The following is a 25,830-nucleotide window of genomic DNA, read 5'->3' as shown; positions in this document are numbered from 1 at the left end:
TCCTATCACACATGAAGCTTTTCACTGCCCAGTGTGCATCGTATTTTATTGTGATTGTCAGTTCTGTTGGCACCCTTCCTCTATCCCACAGAACACTCAGCCTTTTTGTATTTTTCAACACTTAACTGATATTTGATTCAAAGGAGGTAGTTGCACTTTTGGTCCAGATGAACTAGTGTGTTTGTGTGTGCGTGTGTGTGTAGAAATGTCTCCTTCTCCCGCTGTCTTATAGCAAACAAAACCAACATACATTTCTATATCCATTCAGAACACGACCCCAGAGCATCCTCAGGCTTGGCCTCGGAGTGTCTGGGTGAATGGGATTCTCAGGCTTGAGCCTCGGAACATCTGGATAAAGGACCTAGCAGCTCCCTGGCTGAACTGAACCGAGCATCACGTCCCCTAGTGTCAGCACGGGAGGCTGCAGCGATGAAAGAGGCGCGAGCACGAGGTTCCAGCTCGACGCTTGGCGCATGCTCAGAGCGCCGGCGCTGGACCCGGCTAGGAAGAGTCCAAGTGCGAGGGGAGGAGGCTGCGATCCGGACTCTTTCCTCCTGAATCGGGAGCTAGCGCTTATCTTGTTCCTCCTTAGCCGCATTATTATTGAGAATATAAAGCCTGCTATGCGGCTTGGCAGAGAGCGAGGGAGGTACTAGCGTGCTGTCGCGCTCACCTTCGTGCTGAGGCCCCCATCGTGGACAGTGGCTTGGTCCGCGCCGGGTCACGGCTCGCGGGGGCGGAAGCGTTGGCCACGGCGGCGGCGGCGGCGGCGGCTGTCAGAGCTGGACAGGGACCGCGCGCGCAGCAGCCATGGAGGGTCAGCGCTGGCTGCCGCTGGAGGCCAATCCCGAGGTGAGCGTTAGGGCTCGGGCCTGGGCCGCCGCGGGCGGATCGGGGCTGCCACCGCAGCCGGACTAGAGCAGCTCGCCTCTAAATCCTGTTCTCTCGTTTCCTTTTTAGGTCACTAACCAGGTGAGTGGAGGTGGCTGTCGCTTGGGACCCTGGAGTCCTCTGCCCGCCTGCTCGTTCGGCATCCTCCTTACCCGTCTCCATCTCCATGCGCCTTGGGGGTCTGGGATTCGTTCCGTAAGGTCTCCCCTTGTTCGGAATCAGGTGTGCCCGCCTCTTGCACAGCTGGCTCCCTCCCACCTGCCTCCCTGCTGTGATGCCCTCGAGTGCCTCTGCCTCTCCTCTCCCCCATCCCCCCACACGCCTGGCCATCACGTTTCCTGGAGCCTTGGAAGATGAGTCTTGAACATTCATACTCCGCGTTCCTAGACCTCTGGTTTTCCCTCCTTCCAGTGCACATTCTCTCAGTTTCCTTCTCTTGTACCTTCTAGGTGACTAATTTGCCTACACTTCCTGACTCCAGGCTTTTGTAAACTCGCCCACCCAGTCCTTGTAATTTCATCCACCGCCTGCACTATGAAGTCATCTTCCAATTATCATCTCTTGCCCCATCAAGCCACCTCTCTGCCCTACCACGCCCCCTTCACCTTCTCTGGTTTTTTTAAAAACCAGAAATGTAGTTGCTTTTATATCATAGGAAGCCCAGGACAATAGTCGCCACCTGGATTTTTACCACTTGAACCCCATAAATTCATCCTGATTGTTGGAGCATCTCCCAGCCATTTCTTGAAAGAAACAATAAATTTTGCCAGGTATAAACGGTTCAGTTTATTGAGATGATTTACACTTGTTTTTGGAAACCTGAAGGGGGTTCTCTGTGAGTCAAAATAGCTCAGTAGTGAGTAGTTAGGATATTTCATGATAAACTCCTTGCACTTAACCTTCAGTTCTCCTTCTCATCACTGAAAAATTGGTCATGTGATTGTTGTTGGGGTTTTGGGTTTTTTTTGCAAAAACAAACCTTCATTTTGGTTTTCGAAGTCTGTATTTTGTTATATTATGTATTTGTTCGTTAGTTCAAAGTCTGTATTTTGTTATGTATAAAATATTTTAATCACTCATAAAAATAGATATATATCGTGTTTCATACATGTACATTGTTCTTCATTTACATTCTGTTTTGTTCACTTATATTGTAGGATAATTATGTGCTTTTGAAATGACTTTTTCTCCCTCGACCCTGAAATTCTTTAATAACTTAGAAATATACATAGTTTTTAAACCTAACAGGTGTCTTTTATATTATGATGCCCTTTCCCATTCAATGTTAATTTTGGGATTTTTTTCCCCTTACTTTGAAATTTCCTGGTTTCTTTTGTTTTGACCCCTTTGTCAAGAGAGAAGTCCTCATGAAGCCAAACTCACTTTCACTGAGTTGGTTCTGACTTAGGACCACCCTACAGGATACCTACCCTCCAGGACAGCTGAGAACTGGCCCATACTGTTTCAAGGCTGTAAATCTTTAGCCAGGCTGATGGTCTCTCTTTTCTCCTTTAGTGAAGCTGATGAAAATGAACCATCAGTCTTTCATTTAGCAGCCCAGTGCGTAATCCACCATGCCACCAAGGCTCCACTTTTTGTTTCAGTTCTATAAGAAATAATTTATTTTCCTCAGACTTAAAATTATTTTATATCTCTGAAAAATCAATTGGCCACAGAGCTGAGATTCTATTTCAACTGATCTGTATGCAGGATTGAAAAGAATGAGACCTTTTATTCATTGACAGCATGATTGTCTATACAGAAGATTTCTGTATAGGATCACTTGATTTTGATTTCTGTAGTTTTGTAATGCTCAGAATTCAAGCTCCTTGCCATCCAGTTAGACCCTACTTACAGCTGAGCCTCTAGCAGGTTTTCAGAAACCATAAAATCGCATGGGAGGAGATTGCCCATCCTTCTTCTGAGGACCAGGTGCATTTGAATTGCCTGCTTTTTCGTTGACAGTACAGCTTCTTACACACTAGGCCACCAGTTTTACAGTGTTGTTGAGTACTGTTGAGTCAGAAGTTTTATAATAAGTCTTCAGGTTAAATAGCCTGAACCATTTAAGGCTCTTTCTCTTGTTCAGAATTGTTTGGACTGCTCTAATTACATTGCCTTTCTGCATGGATATGGAATCAGTTTGTTGATATGGACCAAAAGTTTGCTGTGGTTTGATAACATGTGTGTTGAATCTGTTGATACACTTGAGGCAGAATTGCCATTTTAACAGTGTTGACTCTTGGAATCAATGAGGAAGGAACATTTCCACATTTACCTAGGTCTTCAATTTTCTAGTATTTTATAGTTTGAATATAGAGCTACTGCATGTATTCCATTCCATTCCAGGTTTTTAAATTAATTTGAGTATTTAAAATTTTAGATTTCTCTTTTCTAACTTCCTATTTCCGTTTTTTAATTTTTCTGTAGGCAGACCCTAGATTATGAATGATTTTTATTCCTAAATGTGTCTTTAAGTCAAGTTTATACTTGAACTGTTAGCAGTGGTTCTGATCTAACGTCAGCTGTCTTAGTTTATAGTGACCTTTGTATTAAAGAATTATTCCAGATGCACTAACACAGCTATATTGTATAACACATTAATAATAATCTATTGAAAGAATCTATTTAAAAAAGAATTAGAGGTCACCTGTTATTACCATAAGCATGCAAAAGTCCTTTGGGTCCTAGTTCCCCTGCCAGCTTCCCCTGTCCTCTGGCTGTAGCCTCATCTTTCTAAAGTACCATCCATAGCTGCTGTTGCTACTTCCTTCTTTTTGATTCTCTTCTATATTTACTCTTAGGTTGGTGCCATTGCAACCAATCTACAGAAATGACTTGTCACATTGACCACTCATCACCACTTGGCCAAATCCAGTGATAACCATCCTGCCTCCATATTGCTTGACCTATCAGCAGCACTTGTTTGAAATCCATTTTATCCTCCAAACACTTGTCTTGGCCTGGTCTCTTCTCTTCCATAGTCTAAGAAGTTTGATAGGGCTTCATCTCTCTGTGGTTCTGTTTGCATGCTGTCCAGTATACTGCCATGAGTCATGGCCTCAGAAGACTGAAGATCTCTCTACAAGGTTTCCTAGGCTGCAGTCTTTTCTGGAGCAGCACAGTGGTGGGTTTGAACGGTTGACCACCTGGTTATGAGTTGGGCACTATTATGCTGTCAGGTTTCCATGTTATCTGTGTTTTTAGGTGCCCTTGAGTCTACACTGATTCATAGGTACCCCTCTGCTCCTATCTTCCACCATGCTTACAATTCTCCTGTGCGTGATTAAGCCCGTATTGTTGCTGCCACTGTGTTGGTCCATGCTGTTGATTGTCTTCTTTTTCACTGACTCTCTACCAAGCATGATGTTGTTCTCCAGGGAATAGTGGTTTCTAATAACATGCCCGAAGTATGTGAGACAAAGCCCCCCATTCTTACATCTAAGCAGCTTTCTGATTTCACTTTTGAAAGGTGGTTTGTTGTTCTGGCAGCCCATGGTTTGTTCCATTTTCTTAGCTAATACTAATGCCACAGTTCAAAGATTTCATTTCTTCTTTGGTTTTCTTTATTAATTTTCCAGCTGTTCCTTGCATCTGAGGGAATTAAGTACCATCAATTGTTATGTAGTTCATCTCCACAGTTTTCTAAACTCTAGCTTAGTAATAGATAATTTCCTACTTCGGCTGCAACAGAAGTACCACAAAGGAGTGGCTTTAAAGAACAGATAAGAATTTTTTAATTTTTTTGACAGTTCTGAAGGCTAAAAGTCTAAACCAGAAACTACACTATGTAGATTCTTCCCTAGTTGGAAGCATTTGGCCTTTGTTGATCTATTACATTTTCCTTTGTGTGTACTTAGTGCGTTTTCTGTGTTTCATTTACTCTTTTAATATCTCGGAACTGATTTAAGTTTAGGGAAAACTCTTCAATGATATGTTCTCATTAACATAACCATGAAAACCATGTTTCAACTATTCTAACATGTATTTTATAGATATTTCATTCACTCTCTAATAAGCCAAAACCATTTCTTCCCTGGTCGTGTAAGGGCATCAGCATCTATTCAGTGCTCAGGTTAATGGTTTTTTGAGTCTTTTCTCTCACTAGGCCATTTTGGAAATGCCGTGGTGTATTGATTTGATTGCTTGGATATGAACTATACTTTGTCATCTGACTGAGACTGTGGGCAGTTACCTAACCTCTTAAGTACCTCAATTTCTTCTAATCTCATGAAGTTATTTTAGGATTACATAATTGCTATGCATCAAATATGTAGGACAGTGTGTGGAAGAGCACACACTCCATCAATGTTAGTGACTTTCTGTATTCTTCCATTCATTGTAACAGCAGTCAAGAAATCAAGATGTGTTACAGTGAGCAAATTTGCTATCAAGAACTTCTTTAGCGTGCCAAAGAGCAAGAATATTCACTTAAAGATTAAGGTGCACCTGACCCATGCCATAGTGTTTTCCATTGTGTCATATACATTTGAAAACTGAACACTTAATAAGGAAAACAAAAAAAGAATTGATGCCTTTGCATTGTGGCCTTGGTGAAGCTTATACAGTGGACTGCCGAAAAAACAGCCCCAAAGGTGGTAAAACTCCGTCTCATCCTTTGGGCCTGTTGTCAGAAGACACTAGTGCTTGGAATAGTAGAACAGTGAAGGAGAGGAAGACCTCATGAAATGGATTGACAAAGATAGTGCACGATGGGCTGAAGCATGACAGAGATTGTGAGGCGGGGGCAGGATAGGGCTTGGTTTCAGTTTGTTGTCCACAGAGTTGCCATATGAGTGGCAGTTGACTTGACACTTAACAACAGTTTTCCTTCCTTCTTCTGTTTCAGTTTATTGACACTTTTTGTAAACTCTTTATCTTGGTTATCTGGTGCTGCTTTCGTTATACAAAAATGCCAAGTGAATGGCTTTAACAAATGAACTCTTTTCTCACATCTAGAATTCTGAATTCGGCTCTAAAAGACAGTCCTTATCACCTTGTACTGTGGGAGGCCCTGCATTCCTTGGTGATTTCCACGTGCCTTGGCATGAATCTTCCCTGGGTCTAGGTTGTTTTTGGTGTACAGACCCCAAGTCCAAAAGATGTTCTTTGATCCTAGCTTTTCTTTCTTAGCAGTAGTGACGTCTCTTTCCATTTTTTCTCTTGTGAAATAAAAGATGTGACTTTTGTAAAGAAAATATGCACTATACGGATCTTGCCTCAATAGCATAGACCCACTGTTGTAGAGCCTTCACATTCTGCAGTCCTAAACCAGGTTTCTGAGGCTGTAAATTATACAAGAAGAGATTGTCTCTTTCTCCCAGAGAGTTGCTTTGAGAGACAGACTGAAAGAGAAACACACCCTTGAGGTTAGGGCTCTGGTGGCCTGGTAGTAAGAAGCTGCAGTCCCAAAGGCACACAGTTCAAATCCATCAGCTGCTCCACAGGAGAAGGATGAGCAGTCTCCTGTGCAATTTACCGCCTCTGAAAACCCACTGGAGGGTCAACTCTGGCAGCACACACTCTGTGGAGCCTATCACCAGAGGATTTACAACACATTACAAAACGAAGACTGCGCCACAATTCTTAGAATCATGGCATGACCAAATTGGGAGAAAAAATGACTAAATCCTTTATCTGTAACATGGTCGTGAGCCCTTTGGTAGTCTTTGGTCTTGAACACCTGGATGTTTCATAAAGTCCTCCTGCGTTATAATGTAGTTTGCTTTATAAATTATTAAGGAGCGTAACCCCCAAATCTAACTCATGCTGGCCATTGGAACCAACTCACAGTCGACCCTCTGCATCTGAAAATCACAAGAGATTTCCGAGGCTGAAAACCACAAGGGAGGAGATGCCTGTCTTTTTTTTTTTTTTTTCAGAGTTACTAGTAGATTTGAACCTCTAAAGATGTGTGGGCTTTGGGCTAGCAGTGCATCTCCTTACAGACTAGGCTACAGAAGCTCCCTGAAAAGGAGTGTAATATTTAGTAAGGATTGTATCTCTTTTTATTGAAACCAAACCCGATTTTAAGCACCCTCCTTCAGTTGCCCTTGTACCCCTTTATTCTCCCATTAAAACACATACTGTACTGGGGTTTTCGGAGTCGCTAAATCACAAGGGAGGAGATTGCCCATCCTTCACGGAGCAAGTGGTGGATTCAAACCATGTGCCTTTGGGATTGCAACACAGCTTCTTACCATTAAGCCCATGAGAGCTCCCTTGTTAAACCACATAGAAGAAATAGAATTACTCTTCTATGATATTGCGAAAAATAACTGGGACAGCAGTCGGTGGTTTTAAGTTCTCATTTGAACAGTCCACCTTATTTCCAGCTAGATAGCTTTTAAAACCTTATCTTTCTGGGTCGCCTTCCTTTGCCGCCGTTTGTCTTTGTCATTGTCCTTCATAAAATATAACTATTAGATGTGGTGGGAGCTCTGCATTTTACATGCTGAATACTTTGTGAAGTGTGTTTTGTTTGTGTACACCGTTGAGTTAGAACTGACTCGTAGCTGCCCCTCCGGTGGGCTTGCACGGGCTGTGTATCACGTGGGAGGAGATTGCCCATTTTTCTCCGAGGAGCAGCTGGTAGATTTGGACCACAGCCGGCCTTTGGGTTGGCCGCACAATTTGTTATCATTCTTCCACCAGAGCTCCCGTGTGGAGAATAGTGGATTAATTCTACACTGGAATGAACTGACCTGCATTGTTGCTTTTGTTGGTTGTGTAGTTATTCCATGTTGAATCTGTTTTTTAAAATTAAGAAAAGTTTTTCCCCATTTCGTACTTTTATCATTTGAAGTTTTTAAAGCTAAATATATTTAAAATTCGTTTTGCTAGTTTACATATTTTCAAGAACGTTTTAACTATTACTTGTTCCTAGAGTTTGGCATCTAGCAATATCAAGCAATTACTAGAGAAATATAATTTGTCTAATAATTAAAATTATTAATGTGGGTTTTGTTTTGTTTTTTAATGCGTTCTTAATAAAGGAGACTCTGTGGCTGCCCTGGACAGGCCAGTGAAATTGGGGAAAAGTGGCTCTTGGACAAATTTTAAATGAAAGTTAGTTTTCTTTTTCTTTTATTTATAAAATTAGCTTGTCTAGACTGTCACCAAGAATGAGGAGTAACTGAGCCTCTGTCAGGAGCCGAGGATAAAAATTTTTCAACTAGAGTCTAGTTTGTGTACAATAATCTGGTGAGAAATAGATGGCTTTAAACCTCTAAGAAGTTGATCCATGGTGTGTTTGGGTTTTTTTGAATGGCCACTTAATTTACATTCTGAAAAACTTAGTATGCTAATCACTCAGCATTTTTTGGTCACTATTACCTAACGTTTAAGCTAGAAGAACAACAATATTAGTAGTAGAAGGTTATAAAACTTTTATTGCTGCATGATGAAAGCAGGCTGCTTCTGAGTAAATATGTACAAATAGCATTGCAAGATGCTAAAAAGGATCATTTCTTTGTGAGTAGTATGAAAGGTTTTAAAGCTATTATTTGGGATTTTTCTCCTGGTTTTGTATATTTAAATAATATGTGTTACAATTTTAGGAGCTGTTATTGACATATAACTTTTAAAAATAAGGGGGGAAAACTAAACCCTGCTTTTGTTCAGTTGAGGGTGACGCCTGGCAGCCCTCCCTTGGGTTTCGAAAGCTAGAACTCTTTGTTGAAGGACTGTGCCCATTTTGGTTTTTCTCACAGAGCAGCTGATGGGTTTGAACCAATGATCTTTCAGTTGGCAGGTTGATGTGTTACATACATGCCTCTAGGGCCATTTTATAAAAGGATTAGGAAATAAAAAGCCAGACTACCCATGAAGACTTGTCAGTATTTGAGAATTTCCTTACTAACTTTTATCTATTTGCTTATGTCCATTTTACAAACAGTTTAAAAAGTTATAAATGTAGGAGAACATCTTTATGATTTTAAAAGATAAAAGTTGAACTTCCTCTGGAACTCCCAGGTTTTCGTTTAGGGGCCAGATGTATTTTACAACCTTTCCAGCTTGGCACAAATGGAAGCAAATATTTATTAAGTAGAGTGAAAGTTTGCACACCTTGATTGTAATCAGTATAGTTAAATTATTCATGTAAAAATTGTTGAATTGGCTCTGGTATATGTGGTCTCAACAACAAAAAAAATTACTAAAAATTTATTAATTATTATAAACATGGTTAAATGATGTGTATAAATGGCTAGGATCTCTAAATAGAGATGTAATAATTTAGCTCAGTTTAACAAACATAATTTAAGCAACTCTGGATTGGCCAGGTCTTGGGTAGGCCGGCAGAAGGGTGAGTAAGACATAGTCCTTGCTTGACTTGGCACTAAATTATAATTCCTTTTGAGTTTTAATTAGAATTGGATATTGGGAAGGGGACATTAGAAGTGAAAGGGAAGAAAAGAAATTATTTGGAGTCTTAACAAACTCTTAAAATCTTTAATAATAGGAATCACATGAAGTGTTGCTGTAATGGAGAGGAATGAGGTGATCCTTTTCATCATAGACTGTGATAGGGTCTTATAACTTAATACAGAAATGAGGCTAATAGATATTATGCACATTCCATCAAATGTGGGTGTCTCATTCAGTAGTTGATTAGAAATATTTAAGGTCTCACAATGTACATGAATGAAAAAAAGTAAATTAATTATTGTGTACAAACCAATAAAAAATGTTAAAAAAGAATTTAAAAAATAGATTCCCTCCTATAGTCAGGGAAATAGAGAAATACAGTGAGTAGGCCTCTAAACCAAACAGGAAGGCCTTGTCTTATAGAACCCAGCTGTGTGAGAGATGAATAACACTATTTATATGACATGGCTTGGGTTCCATTGGTTTTTTAAGACCTCATTTGATGATCTAAATACATGTGCTCATTCTTCAGGGAGAATACCCAAAGTACCTTTTTAATTTTTAGATTCAGATAATGTAAGACAATAGATACCAAAATATATTCTTGAAATGATAGAGAAGAAGACATTTATTGTATTTGAATATGAAATCTGTTTAGTGATGGTACACATTTTAATCAACTGTATTCAATATGAATGTTTATTAAGAATTTATTGTGAAATTAAGTTGGAATTATTATCATTTTTTCTCTTCTGTAATTAGAGATTTAACATTTTTCTCTCCAGTGAAAGCATAAGACTTTTCAAAGCACTGCTAATACTTTGTTGAAGTTATTAGATCACATATGTTGGCGTTATGTGCCATCAAGTTGACTGTAACTCATAGCAACCCTGTGTACAGTAGCTCTGAACCCTGCCCTGTCCTGAGTCAGTGTCACTGTCTCTGACACACTTAACCCTATTACCCAAGTTACTGTGTCATTCCATCTCATCCAAAGTCTTCCTCTCCTTTGCTATTCCTCCCCCTCTTCCAAGTGTGATGTCCTTCTCCAAGGACTGATCCCTCCTGGCACCATGCTCAAATTTTGTGAGACAGAGCTTCAAAATCCTTGCCTCCAGGAAGCAACCTGGTTTGGCCCTCTCTTGGTAGTCGTTGGTATGTTCGGTGCTCTTCTTCAGCACCACAACTCAAAGGCACTAATTCTTTTTTTTCATCCTTAGTAATTGTCCAGTTCTCTGATATATAGCAAGTAATTGTGAAGACCTTGTCTTGAATCAGGTGCACCTTAGTCTCTAGACTGAAACTGTAGCTCTTCAACACTCTGGAGAAGTCCCTGACAGCAAATATAAGAGATGCAGTAATGTTGAATCATGTTTATTGTGTGCTAGCTGTCTGGTGACCTAATGGGTAAGGAGTTGCACTGCCAACCCAAAGACAGGCAGTTTGAATCCACCAGCAGCTGTGTTGGAGAAAGGTGTTCTTTCTCCTGTGCAATTTACAGCTTGTGAAAATCTGATGCAGGTGCAACTATGAGTTGGTTTCGGTCTGACAACAGTGAGTTGAATGAGTTGAGAATTCAAGAAGTTTCTTATTGTAAGCATGTTTTGGCATTTACAAGAGCACTTGAACTTTTTTGGTTTTATGTTACTCTTTGCTCGTTGATATTGTTATCTAGCTAATTAGCTATAAAACACAGATATCCTTTCTTCAGAAAGTAGAATAAACTTTCCTTGTCTTCCTAAAATGATCCCTCACTTGGTAGAATTTTGATGCATCTTCTTAAAATTCAAGTGCTGGAAATGAGCTTAACATCTCAATTAAACCAACTATATGTTTGTTGAAGTTCTGGTTTATTAGACTCAATCCACAAACATGTAGACGAAGGAATTCTACTTTTTTAGTGTTTATTGGTTTATAGAAATTGCTAAACTGTATATTTTGACCTTATTCATGGAAAACCTGCTTCATTCTTACTGAGCAGGAGTATTACTTGTATTTTGTACGTATTGGATATGTAGTACATGTTTGCTGATTATTTATCCACCAACACCATACTGGTTTTTCTCACATCTGCTAACATTATACTGTTTATTTGTTTCTTTTACCAGTTTCTTAAGCAATTAGGGCTGCAGCCTAACTGGCAGTTTGTTGATGTCTATGGTATGGATCCTGAACTCCTCAGCATGGTACCAAGACCAGTCTGCGCAGTGTTACTTCTCTTCCCTATTACAGAAAAGGTAATTGCCAAGTAAGATACGATATTTTTGGTAAATACGAAGTCCTTTTTTATTATTTAATTAAAAATACATTCTCCTTTTAGAACAAATACTATTTTTATATAAACTCATACAATCCAGAAAGCAGAGATATCATAAAAATTAAGAGATGCTGCTTGGAAGCCAATCCATAAGTGAATCTTTAAATTTTTGTTATTTTCTTTTATAATATATTTATTGGCCTCACTTGTGTTCTAATATGGCATATAACACATTTTGAAGTATGTAATTTAGAAATGTTAAGTACAGAAATAATAATAACTGTACCCTAGGACACAGATAAATGAAGAATATTCAAATTTTCCTATATAAAAAGTTTTCAACTTGTAAAAAAAGAAATCTTCTTAACCTATTTTATGACAATGGGGAAACTGAAAGCATGGATTACATTACTGTCAGAATAAATTGGTTTTGGCAAGAAATCACGAAGCTCAAATCCCTCTTGATCGGCACATTTACACTATGTTAAGGATTATAGATAGATATTCTTGGATTTCTACTTAAAGTCAAATCTCCTTCTATTTCAGCCTTTTTTAGAATGATATCATATAGCTAGATCTAGTAAAGACAGTATTTTTGATTGCAGTGTAAAACATCTTTCGAGTTTCTATCTTTCTAGTTGTTATTTTTGTTTTAGAAACAATAGGATGATTAGTTGTAAAAAAATCAAGTAAATGTTTGGGAAGATGTTGGTGACTTGACATGTACACATTCTCGTTGTCCTTTAGTCAGGATTTGAGAATTTATGGAGCTAAATCACAGAAGTTAAAAATTTGGCATAACTTAATACTAGACTTTTTTTTTGCACAATAACTAATTAGCTTCATTTCAAGGTAGTTAACATTGAAAATTGTCTCCACTTATGTGTTCAGCCTGAATTTAAAACTCATCGTGAGAAGAGATTTAAAGCACTGAACACCAAAACTCAAAAGACCAGGTGAGCTGTGGTAAATCACTGATATCATCCATGAAGAAAGTAGAAGGTCATTGCAGAGACAGAGGAGGAGGAAGAAAATCAGCGTGGGTGTCAGACCCTGAAAACTGTGCCGCGGTGTCAAGAAACCCAAACTAAAGGAAAAGATGCTGACGTCAAAGAGCTGAACAGAAGACTTCAAAGGGCAGCTTGAGGAGACAGAGGTAACTGTTAGAATGAACTGTGCAGAGAGCTGAAATTATAGAGGGAAGAACTGGCTCAGGATTCCCAAGCTGAAAGAACAGAAAAGCAAATTCAAGCCTTGAGAGGCAATATTTTGAGATGCTATGGGCAAAATCTTGAATGAGCCAGGAAGCATCAAAAGAAGATGAAGGGATTAACTGCTCAGAATAACTATACCAGAAAAAACTGGTTAACACTGAATAATTTCAGGAAGTGCTTGATCAAGAGTCAAAGGTAAGGAAGGAAGAAGTTCAAGCAAGAAGGTCAGTTGAAGGCATTGGCAAAAATAAGGTCCCACAAATCAGTAACCAATTGACATATTTCAAATGACAGATGTAGCCCTGCCTGTCTGACTGACAGGAAGAGATCTCTATTTGTTCTCTTTATCATTAATTAATACCACATACAAGAAAATACTGCTGAAGATCTACTTAAAAATGGCTAGAACAGTGCATAGATCAGAAATTGACAGAAATTCAAGCTGGATTTAGAAGAGGTCACCAGGAATATCATTGCTGATGTCAGATGGATCCTGGTTGAAAGCAAAGAATATCAGAAGAATGTCTTTTTGTGTTTTATTAACTATGCAAAGGCATTTGTCTGTGTGAATCATAACAAATTATGGCTAACATTGAAAAGAATAGGAGTCCCAGAACACATAATTGTGCTCCTGTCAAATTTATGCCTACAACCAGAAGCTCTTGTATGAACGGAGCAAGGGAACACTACATGGGTTAAAATTAGGAAAGGTGTGCATCAGGGTTGTATCCTTTCTCCATAAAAATCTGTATGCTAGGGAGCTCTGGTGGCCTAGTGGCAAGAAGCTGTGTTGCAATCTCAAAGGTGCACTGTTCGAATCCAACAGATGCCCCACTGGAGACGGAATGGCAGTCTCCTTCTGTGCCACTCAGATCCAATTTGACAGTACACAACACCAGGGGATAATCTTTATCTTGAGCAAATTATGTCAGAAGGCAGACTCTGAAGATGAATGTGGCATCAGGATTGGAGTAAGACTTATCAATAATACACATTATGCAGATGGCACAGCCTTGCTTGCTGGAAGTGAGGAGGACTTGAAACACTTGCTGCAGAAGATCCAATACTGCAAACTTTCAATATGCATTGCATTGCAACATCAGGAAGATAAAAACTCATCACTGGACCTACAGGCGACATCAAGATAGATGGAGAAAAGATTTAAACTGTCAACAACTTCAATTTACTTGGATCTCCACTCCATATATTTAATATTGCACTGGAAAAGACTGTAGTCAGGGACCTCTTCAAATTACTGAGGAGCAATGATGTTAGTTTGAGGACTAAGGTGTGCCTGATTCAGATCATGGTCTGTTATTTGCGGTATTGCGGAGAGCTGGACAATGACTGAGGATGACAGAACGAAATTGATGGCTTTGAACCATGGTGTTGGAGAAGAGTGCTGAATATCTTGTGGACTGGCAAAAGAACCCAGAGATATGTCTTAGAGAAAGTGCAGCCAAGAGTGCTCCATGGAGGCAAGGATGGTGGAGCTTCGCCACATGCTTAGGGCGTTTTGGTAGGAGAGGCTGTTCCTTGGAGAAGGACATCATGCTTGGAAGGGTATGTGGACGGTGAAGGGAGAGGAAGACCCTCAACCAGGTAGATCGGCACAGTGACTGCAGCAGTGAGCTGAAGTGTGTCAGAGATGATGAGGAGCGTGCGGGAGAGGGCAGGGGTCAGGTCTCTGTCAGGTTGTACACAACTCAGTAGCACCTAATGACATGCTTAACACATGCAAAAATGTTTAAAAATAGAATCTTTTTTCATATTTTTTTATAATCATGGAATTTTAGAGTTGGAAGTCTTTTTGTGATTGCTAAATATAAAGCCAAATATTTTAATTTTATTGATGTGGTCTTAATGATTCTGAAGCTAGCTAGCTAATTTATCTAATAGAACAAAACCTAAATCTCTCTTGTATGGTTTTGACTGCTAAAGTAAGCCATTGGATAACTATCTAAATCAAAATATCAAAGCCATTATTGCTGAGTCGGTTATGGTCATGATGACTGTGCTCTGTTGGGCTTTGTAGAATGGGATTGAGCCCCATAGGATTGTCTGCTGGGACCTTTGGAACGAGACCACCAGACCGTTCTGAGGCACCTAGGGTGGGTTTGAACTGCCAGCCTTTCTTTTAGTAATCAAGTGCTTATAATAACCACCAAAGGACCTCTCATTATAAGAAGCAATAAAAATTGGGGGAAAAACAAGTAACTGCTTTAAAGCTTAGGATTTTTTAGCTGATGTGATATAAATAGGAGTTTATGGTCCAAATTGTACATTTCTCAAAACATTGACTGGTGTGTTTTTTTTAAACAAAAAAAAAAGGGCCTAAGTTTTAAAAAAGAATAGATGATATTTCACTTCCTTTTATATGGTGTGTCTTCCATATGCGAAAACATGTGATCCGTATCTGTAGCACTTGGTCACTTAACAGGTCATCCATACTGAATTTATTATGCCTGATTTCTAGGAAAAACACAGTTCTTGAAATAATTATATCTGTATGTATATACATTCAGGAATATATATTCTCGAATGAGCCCTGATGCTACAAATGAGAAATCGTAGGTTTGAACCTGTTCAGTGGCTGTGCAGGCAACATTCTTGGCAATTTGCCTCCATAAAGATTAGAAGCAAGGAAACCCACTGGGGCTGCTTGGTCTATTCAGTGGAGTCATGAGTTGAAAACAGTTGGCTGGCTCCTAGCCTGTGAGTGCATCTGCATGTGTGTGCACACAAACACCCACAGAGGTAGAGAATATTAGTGACATCGGTAACTTTGCTTGTCCTTTAACCTGATAGGTCCAGGTCCCATTTTAGCTGATAACGGACATACAACTAAGTCCCACAAATGCTTTCCAATGGATGCTTTAAGAGATGCAGATTGTTCCAGTCCTGCGTGTTCTAACTTAGAACTGGGTATGTCGTTGTAAATGTCATTCAGTGACTTCAGCATACTGACAGCAAGAACGGTCCCTGTCTCTTTGAACAGTTCTTCATGGTGTCTTAAATGTGTGCTTTATAGTAGTGCTTACGAGCCAGTGAGTCAGAGGTGAAGCGGCTGCGCATTTCTCTCTTGAGACTTGGGATGCTTGTCTCTCCCCAACAGCCTCTTGACCATGTGTTTTTTCTTTGATCTCCTTTATTGCTTTTACTTTGTTCTTGTACTTTATATCATTTTAGGACTTCTTTCCCCCTTAAACTTTAGGTCTTGGAAAGCTTTACAGACTCATTTTGTCTTGTCAGTGAGGAATGCCAACAATAGTGTAAACTGTCAGTTCAGCTTGTTGCCGTGGAGTTGGAATCATAACTCACCCTCCAGTGGGTTTTTGTTGTTGTTGTTATGTGCTTTTGGGTTGCCTGCAACTAATAGTTGACCCTATGTACAGCAGCTCTGAACCCTGCCCTGTCCTCAGCCACCCTCGTTAATTCCAGCACACCACTCTCTGTATCAATCCTTCTCATGTGGGGTCTTCCTCTCCTGCACTTTCCCTCCACCCTTCTGAGCATGATGTCCTTCACCACGGCCCAATCCCTCCTGGCTACATGCCCAAAGTATGTGTGAAACAGAGCTTCAAAATCCTAGCCTCTAAGGAGAAACTTGGTTTCACCCTCTCCAAGACAGACTTAATTTGTTTTCTTGGCAGTCCGTGCTATGTTCAAAACTTTTCTCCATCACCACAATTCGGAGGCATCTGTTCTTCTTCTTCATAGTCCAGCTCTCTGACACATAGCAAGTAATTACACCGACCATGGTCTGGATTAGGTGCACTTTAGTCTCTAGACTGACATCATTGCTTTTCAGCACTCTTAAGAGGTCCCTGACAGCAGATTTTCACAATGCAATTTGTCTTTTGATTTTCTGATTGCTGGTGTTAAGAGCACTGATTGTGGAGCCAAGCAAGCTATAATTACTAATAACCTCAATCTCTTCTCCATCTGTCATGGTGCTGCCAGTTGGCCCAGTGGTGAGAATCTTTGTCTTCTTGATGTTGAGCTTCAATCCATATTGATTGATTGTAGGTTTTTAGCAGTTGTAAATCTCACAGGAAGAGCTTGTTAATTTTCTCTTACACAGCAGCTGGTAAATTTGAACTGGCTGTCTTTGGGGTGATAGATGGTGTAACTTCTTACCAGCTACACCATCAGAGCTACCTAGCTTAAACTGTAGGCGTATGTAAACATTTCCACATAAGAACACAGTGGATCTCACCTTCTTACAGTTATTATTGAAATTATGATCATTCATTTTAGTTTACTCTTGAGAATGTAATGTAATACTTTGATTTACAGGCATATTTGTAAAAACCATGTTTTTAAGCTTAAAAGCATAGGTTTTCAGGAAGCACCTTCTTAATTAAGAGTTTTCTATAGGCCCTATTTATTTCCTCTGTTGCAGCCATCACCAGAGTTTCTGTAAAAGGCCAGAGAGTAAATATTTAGTCCTTGTTGCCTGGTAGTGTGAAAGGAGCCATAAACCTCAAAGTAAATAATCACTGTTGAGTCTGCTTCCACTCGTGACCTTTTGTGTGTCCAAGGAGAACTTGTGCTCTGTGGGGTTTCAGTGGCTTATTTTTTAGAAGTAGATTGCCAGGCTGTGATAAATACATAAATTAAGCGGTGAAATGACACAGTAGGCGGAACTTGACTGTATTTTGTTGCTCTAATTGGAATCCGAGACATTTTAGGAAAACAATCAAATCATCTTTCCACTGCCTTCTTCACTCTCTTCCTTTTCCTGACTCATTTTTAATACTTTTATTATTTATGGAAGGAGCACTGGCGGTTCAGTGTGAGTAAGCACTCAGATACTTAACCAAAAGGTTGTCACTTTAAACCCACCAGTGGAACCTTGGGAGAAATAACGAGGCTGGCTGCCTCGATAAAGACGTACAGTCTAACAACACAATGGGACAGCTCTGCTGTGATCTGTAGGACAGTGGGGGTTGGAATTAACTCCATAGAAAAGATTTTGTGTTTTTTGTTTTGTTTTGTTGTTATCCTTTTTTTTTTTACAATTAGGAAACTGAAGCATAGAGAGAGACAAAAGTGACTAGCGAACTCACACAACTGATAATTGTGCAGCCCAGAATGAACCATAGAGCCCATACCATATTGTTTTTACAAGCAGTCATTGTATATAATAGTGAGCTTCTGTTATGGCTAAAATAGGATTATAACTGTTGTTATGTGCCGTTGTCTGACTAGTGACTCATAGCTGACCCTCCAGTGGGTTTTCAGAGGCAATAAATCACAGGGGAAGGTTCTTTGAATATAATAAGCTCTTTTGAAAAGAAGAATGCCCTCTTCAATGTCAAATATTACAAAAATTTGAAAATTAGAAATTTAAAGGCCCCAGATAACCAGTAACTCACCACAGAGAGGGACCCTTTTGTATGTTTTTGGTGAAATCCCGCCCCCCCCTCCCGCCCTTTGTGTATCTTTAAAAGTTTATATATTTGACTGGAGATCCAGATCAGGTCTTACTTTGTAATGTTCCTTAAGTCTTTTAATCCATAGATTCCCTTGCCATTCCCGTCTGTACCCTCCCTCCTCTCACAAGTCATATTATTATTAAAGAAACTCATGGCTTATGTTGAAGTTTTCCATAAACTTTTGATGATTTTTGAGGGCAATTGCACCTTCTTGCTGTAGTCATTCTCCTTTATGTTTCTGGTTATTAGATTTGGAGGTTTGATCTGACTTGGATTATCTTTCTTTTTTAAAAAAAAACAGTAAAGGAGAAGGCAGGAGACTCTTTGCAGAGTGTTCTGTACTTATATTAATAGGAACATAAGGTCTTGGCATTTTTTCTGTGAGTTTCTTACCAACCAGTGATGTTTATTATCTCAAAAACTCCAACACGTTGCGGTCAAGGTAGAACCGACTCATTGCTGAACTTGCTGCAGGTCTTTGGAGGCTGTAAAATCACACAAGAGGAGGTTACCCATCTTTGAACCACTGGAGAAGTCCATCCCCTGAGTTTGCAGCTCTCTTCCCTGTGAGAATACACACAGGAGCTCCCTGCCTGCCCTCTGGACTCATTCAGTTAGTAGTTTCTGATTATTTTTAATGTATATATTGTTGTTGTTGTTGTTAAGTGCTGTCGAGTCGCACACGATTCATAGCGACCCTATGAAGGAGAGTCCTTAATGCTTGGGTGCCTTTTTTCTTCTCTCCAGGTTCATAGGGTTTCTGGAGGCAAACTACTACGGAAGTGGATGCCACTCCTCCTTCCAAGCTTGTTTTAATCGGGGAGCTCCACCCCACTCTCTGTCCGCATTGGGTAGCCAATCATTAACGCATTTGACATATTAGTGTCACAGTGTTCAGCCTCACAGCAACCACAAGTGACTGCGGTACGGCAACTTGTACACCAGGGCTATACGACCTAAAGGAATGTCTGAACAAAAATAATGAAAGACAGGCCCGAGGGCCGCGGATTAAGTCACCCATCTTTGGCTTGGTAGTATCGCTTTCTGTCCACTGGGCCAGCTGATCTCTTTCTCTATGGTGATATTATTGTTAAGTGCCATCGAGTTGCAGGCAACTCATAGCGACCCTATGAAGGAGAGTCTTCGAGGCTTGGGTGTGCCTTTCATCCTCTCTCCGGGTTCATAGGGTTTCTGGAGGCAAGCTGTTAGGGAAGTGGATGCCACTCCTCCTTCCAGGTTAATGTATATACCAAGAAAATATTTTAGAAAAAGGGGAGTTGGGTTATATTGAAATTAATATGTACTGATTGAAACCTACTGTGTAGTCATGAACAAATTTCTAAGGCAGGACATCTAAATCTATTTCATCCTTTTAAAAAATCCTTTGTATTGTTTAGTATAATGTGTACCATAGCATGTTAAGTAGATCTCCACTGAAGGACATTTAAAATTTTCCAAGTTTTACCTATACCTGGGAAAGAATAAATAGATGAATGAGACCTTCTAAGAATCAGATCTTAATGCAAATCACAAAGCTTCAATAGGGTAAGAGGAAAACCCACAGACAGGGAAAAATATTGGGCAATAACATATCTGATAAAGGACTTATATTTAAAATTTATAGACTTCACTAGCACCTCAACAAAAAATGTAAACAACCCAGTCACAAAATGGGCACAGAATATGAATGTACACTTCCAAAGAAGAAATTCAGATGGCAAAAAAACACATGAAGAAATGTTCAAAATCCTTGTCTATCAGAGAGATACAAATCAAAACAACTGAGATATCTATCATCTTACTCCAGCAATAACAGCAGAGTTCAACAGGACAACAAACAACAAATGCTGGTGAGGTTGTGGAGAAATTTGAACTCTTATTTACTGCTGGTGGGAATGTAAAATGGTACAACCACTATGGAAGGTTATCTGGCTCTTTCTCAAAAAGTTGGAAATAGACATACCGTTTTACCCAGCAATCACACTAAAGAAACAAGAGCCACAACTCAGCTGTATGCGCACACATATTTATTGCTGCATTATTCACAATAGCAAAGAGATGTAACCAACCAAAGTGCCTAATGACAAACGAATCAATAGAAAAATTATGGTACATTCAAACAATGGAATATTATGCAACATTGAAAAACAACTGATAAAGCATTATACAACATTGGGAAGCCTGGAGAACATTATGCTGAGTGAAATATCTTAGTCACAAAAGGACAGATACTGTACAACAACGTTTTTATAAAATAGCAAAGACAGAGGTGGGGTAGGCAGAGAATAGGAAAAGAGTGGATAGTTAAAGAACATTGCAGTAGAACAGAGAAAGGGCAGAACTGTCCAAAACGAATATATGATTAGGCTTCATATGTCTGACAACAGGGGGTGCATTCTGGGCAGGCTGGAGGAAGGGAGGGAAGGAAGGAAGGAAGAAAATGTGCTACAAAAAAAGGGGAAAATTATACATTAAAAAAAGTTACTTGGAGGCGGGAAAGGGAGAAAAATGTGGAAAAGTGACTAAAATCCAACTTTTCTGTAAACCTTTGTTAAAATCTTAATAAAATAAAAGTTTAAAAAAAATTAAGTTTTCTGAGTTTTGTGTTCTTAAATGTAAATTTACATTTTAAAAATCAAACTATGCAAAGGACTTTAGGGGGGTCTACCTGTTTAGATGCTAACATAGGAAGCTTTGGTGGCCTAGTGGTAAAAAGCTGCACCTCAATCCCAAAATCCCAAAGTAATGTGGTTCGAATACAGCAGCTGCTCGGTAGGAGAAGGATGAACAATCTCCGTTCATAAATTACCTCTGAAAACCTGTATGAGCGTTAGTTATGTCGTGGTTCCAACTCAACAGTACACAACAACAATAATTGCCTTATACCCTCTGGAAATGTTGAACTCTGAATAACAAGAAATGTGAATTTTTTTGCTTATAATCTTAGCAATATGGAGTACTCCTTCCCTCACCCCATCTTTATGAAGTATTTTTTCAAATTCTTCTATTTAAAACCCTCTTTTAAAAAGTTACTTATATTTTTTCTTTTAGAAATTGTTTTAGTTCTTTGTCATTTTAATGTTATTTTAATATACTACTGATTTTCCTTTCAAATAGTATGAAGTATTTAGAACAGAAGAAGAGGAAAAAATAAAATCTCAGGGACAGAACGTAACATCATCAGTATATTTCATGAAGCAAACAATTAGCAATGCCTGTGGAACAATTGGACTGATCCATGCTATTGCTAACAATAAAGAAAAGATGCACTTTGGTAAGTAATTATTCCTTTCTGCTTTTTGCCCTACTAAGATGCACATTAACGTCATTGAGCAGTAGGTGGTGCTGTAATTCTTTCAAACGAGAAGAGAACACGTTGCCCTTTTTTCCCTTTGCATATTCTGTTAGAAAAAAAAATTTACCCTCTCCATTCTCTCATTTGTGGATAAATGGAGTTCAATAAACAAACAATTTAAGCTCTATCATTTATCCCAAGACTTAATTTTTCTTTACAAATTGATTGTACATAGTTTCCTACCTTAATTCTTTTTTTAAAAAAATTTTGAAATGGAAGAAGTTATTACCTCAAATCTTTAAAGGTTCTTATCCTTTATGTTGTTAGGTGTTGTTTATGTTAGAATTTTAATTTGGAATGTGTTTTGCTGTATTGTTTTATATTTTATTTTCTCAATTTACCTGTGAAAGGATTTTTGCTTTAAAAAGCGAGTTTCCATGTTTGTAGCATTTTTATTCATCAGTTTATTTGAGGTACTACATTTTGAAATGTTTTCAACCATACCCTCTTTAATATTTTAAGAATCTGGATCAACCTTGAAAAAATTCCTGGAGGAGTCAATGTCAATGAGCCCGGAAGAAAGAGCCAGATACCTGGAGAACTATGATGTCGGTACCTTCTTTCTGTCTTGATTTAATATGTGGGCAGACTATTGTGAGATTAAACTCTGAGTCTTTCTTGAAACTGTAGTTTGAGAAAGTATGAATTTTGTTGATCTGTGTAAAGAGATCTTTTATGTTTTTTAGCTAATACCAGAAATGTCCATAAGTGTTGATAATTGGTAAATTATTTACTACGTTAACAGCTAAAAGAAAGAGTAAAAGCAATTTGATTCATAAATTACTGAAACTGCTTACTACCGGGTATTCCGTATCATTCCCTTTCTGTGATACTTATGCCTGACAATACCCTATGTGGTTTTTGCTTGGCTAGAATTTAGAATGAGGCTGAATACAAATGGAAAAACCAAAGTCTAAGACTGTCGTTTTATCAGTTAATAATATTTTTGCATGTACAAAGTCAAAAGGTACATAATCTGGTTTTAAAGGAGTATACAACTTTATAGAATTTTTTAAAAATTTTATTTTCCCTTTCGATGTTTTTCTTTTTAAGATTTTTTTTGCCTTTTATGACTTTACAGGGTAGAGTGAAAATCCTTTTAAGTTGGAGGCAGTATATTATGGAAATGACTTGGCTAGAACAATTTTTTGTGCAGAGCTTGTACTCAGTAAATCATTGATCTTATCGTGGGTGTTTGTTTTTTTTTTTCACTCCAGTATACTTAAGACTATTTTAAATAATTATTTTTAAAAAGCTTGAAGATACCATAAAGCATCTTTATTTTTCATCCAACAATAAATAAACAACATAAAAACTTTCTATAATCCCAACAATGAGTGGTAAAGACCATCATTTTCTGTTAGCAGTATATATTTAATATGTACACGATTTTTAGAACCAAAATTTGTTCACACTGACACTGTCTTATAACTTGCTTTTCTCACTTATCACAAACGTAATACATGCCAGTAAGTATATATTGACATCTTCATCTAATGGCTGCCCAGCTTTTCATTATTTAACAAGTAAATTATCACAAAAAAATGGAATCGATTTCTCTTTTTCATTAGAAAAATTTGCTAATTTTTAGGTACATCATTGTAGCTAAATCTTTGCAGAGATCTTTAATTATATATAATTGTGTACAATTTGTATGTGAGTCTGTAAATTCCTAGAAGAGATTGCTCGATCAGTTTGCATGTTTTTAAAGCTTTGGTTTTTTAATTCTGCCAAATTGCCATCTACAAAGATTGAACTCTTACTGTACTTTTACTTGTATTTACTTACTAATATGCCTATTTCTCTGCATCTTGCTAACAGTGGGTATTTTAAGAACACTGAAAAAACAGAATGTAAAGAAATGAGATTTTCTAGCTTCTGATAAATGCATGCTCTTTGCTCCACGTTTCTGAACTGCCCACAGATGCTGCATGATGAAGCATAAATTCCGCCAGAGCTGCAGAGGAGCATGAACCATGGAGACACAGATGGGAGGCGGGCTTTTTCCCTCCCTCTGTGCAGATGCCCACTTTATTCTTCTTTCAGTTGAATAAAGTGGCAATTACTAGTTATAACAGTTGAATAAATGAAATGACTGTGGCTTAGGCCCAGTGTTCTAGTTCTTAGCTCTTCAGAGATGGGGCTTGAAAAATAGAGCAATTCTCATTTGGTTATTCAGACATTCTTCAATATTGATTATTGAACGTTTTTTTAATTTCCTTCAGTTGATTATTTCTAACGACGACTGTAAACGTTAAATTTTGGTTTTGTTGTTTTGTTTGGTTCCAGTTAAAAAGGTAAATATGATCATTTTTACCTTGTATTCCTACTGCAGGCTATTCGAGTTACGCACGAGACCAGTGCTCACGAAGGTCAGACTGAGGTATTTCACTTTTTTTCCCCCAAACTTTTTTTGCTATGCATTAACTTTTACTGTGATGGTTTAGTATAAATTATAGTTTTAGGAAATTGCTTAGAATATTTTTTGAGGGAATTTCTGCATTTAAAAATTGTCACATAATGGCTCAAGGACATATTTTTATGAAATATTTGTTCTTTCCATCTTTTTTTTTTTCCTGCAGTGCACATGCCTCCCTTCTTACAGAAAGTTTATTGTCAGAAGGTAGAATTTAATTAAAGTCTTTCACGTTGGTGTATTTATAGTGTGTATGTGTTTAATGCCAGTGGATTATGATTTTTTCCTTCTGTTTAACTTGAAACTTCATTCTCTTGTATGCAACGATGACATCATCTTTATTCTTTAAAAGAACTTGAGAAAAGTCTTGATTTTTAAAAGTAATCTTAGATATTTTTAAACTATCATAGAGGCATTTTTAAAAGGAGAAAACTCTTTGAGATGCGTGCGCATGGACACACACACACACACAGCCATTACCCAAGCACAACAGCAAAGCAACTACAGTTTTTCTTAGATGGTCTGGATACTTGAGTATGTTTATAGTAATGCCATTTAGGAACCAGAACATTGCTTCTTCCTGTGACTATATCATGTCTCCCTGGTGTTATTTGAAAGGTGCAAACTGTTGGTTTTTTAAATTTATGCATACACACAGAGAAACACACGTAAATGACATATATATGTGCTATAATGTTAATAAAGCTAACAGTAGATTAGAAATTAATAAAATGCTGTGGGGTTTTATATTGGCTTTACATGATTCCTGATCATATCTTTTTTTATGCTTGGCTTATTTTGTTTATTTTAACAATGATGATGGTGTTCATCAATATGAGCTATTATAAGAAAAGGATTACTGCAGTGGAGCAGTGAAATGCTTTTAATCCTGGTTCACTTTAAAAACATGTTTCATTGGAATCCCTTCTCTTTTTCCCTCGTTGGTCCTTTATCTCAATAATCATCACCTTTTTAGATGATGTTCACATCTCTTTTTTTCATAATGTCCATTTGTGGATGCCTGTTAGACATGACTCGGTGAACCCGCTACTATTGTAGAATACCCCGTCCTTATTTGTGCTTACAATCTAAAGTCTTAAGCTTTTTCTTCCATTTCTCTCCCCCCATTTCTTGTCATAGTTCTACTGTCCACTCTCTTTTATTATCACTAATTTAATGTGGATTTATGTAACTTCTTGCCTGGAGCACCACCAGCTTCTCAGATAAATTGTCCTTAATTTTTATTCCTATTCATTTTCACACAGTTCTGCTTAATTAAAAACAAATTGCTACCAAGAATATTTCTAACTCAAAGCATCTGCATGTGTGCCCGGTAGAACTGTGATCCTCAGCATTTTCAGAGGTGGATTGTGTAACGTAGATGCCAAACTTTCTTTCAGGCTGTCTCTGGGGTTAACAGCCTAGTGTGTTAACCTTTTGCACATCAAGGGACAACTTCTATTGCATTGCAGCTGTTGAGTTGTCTCTGACTCATAGTGACCCTTTGTACAACAGAACAAAGTCCTGCCGAATGCTGTGGTCTCCGTTCTATTGTTCTGACGTCCATGCCCAATCACGCTGCCACTTTATTTTGTTGAGGGTCTTCTCTTTTGTCAGCACTCTACCAAGCTTGCTGTTTTTCTTTAGGGTCTGTCCCTTCCTACCACACCTCAAGTGTATGAGACAGAATCTTGGCATCCTTGCTTCTGAGAAGCACTCTGGCATCTCTTCTTTAAATACAGGTTTATTTGTCCTTTTGGCAGTCCATGGTATTCTTATTCTTCTATTTTTAGTCTGTTCAATAATCTTCACCACTATCACAGTTCAAAAGTATCAGTTAATAATGTCCTCTTCCTTATTCATTGTGCAGATTTTACATGCGTATGTTG

The 25,830-nt window shown here is 38.4% G+C and overlaps 1 protein-coding gene across 1 annotated transcript in view; it reads left to right on the top strand.

Moving 5' to 3' along the window:
- Positions 1-744: 744 nt before the first annotated feature.
- Positions 745-25,830, top strand: part of UCHL3 (ubiquitin carboxyl-terminal esterase L3 (ubiquitin thiolesterase)) — a 67,533-nt gene continuing 42,447 nt past the window's right edge. Inside the window, exons 1-6 of the mRNA XM_006882702.1 lie at positions 745-852; positions 961-972; positions 11,367-11,495; positions 21,288-21,444; positions 21,988-22,073; positions 23,861-23,908. Of these exons, the coding sequence (XP_006882764.1) occupies positions 811-852; positions 961-972; positions 11,367-11,495; positions 21,288-21,444; positions 21,988-22,073; positions 23,861-23,908 (474 nt within the window). The 5' untranslated portion in view covers positions 745-810. The remainder of the gene's footprint in view (positions 853-960; positions 973-11,366; positions 11,496-21,287; positions 21,445-21,987; positions 22,074-23,860; positions 23,909-25,830) is intronic.

This window comes from Elephantulus edwardii, unplaced genomic scaffold (assembly GCF_000299155.1).
Source record: "Elephantulus edwardii isolate Elephantulus edwardi_28Jun2011 unplaced genomic scaffold, EleEdw1.0 scaffold00023, whole genome shotgun sequence".
Taxonomy (NCBI): domain Eukaryota; kingdom Metazoa; phylum Chordata; class Mammalia; order Macroscelidea; family Macroscelididae; genus Elephantulus; species Elephantulus edwardii.
This window is presented reverse-complemented; position numbering and strand designations above follow the sequence as displayed.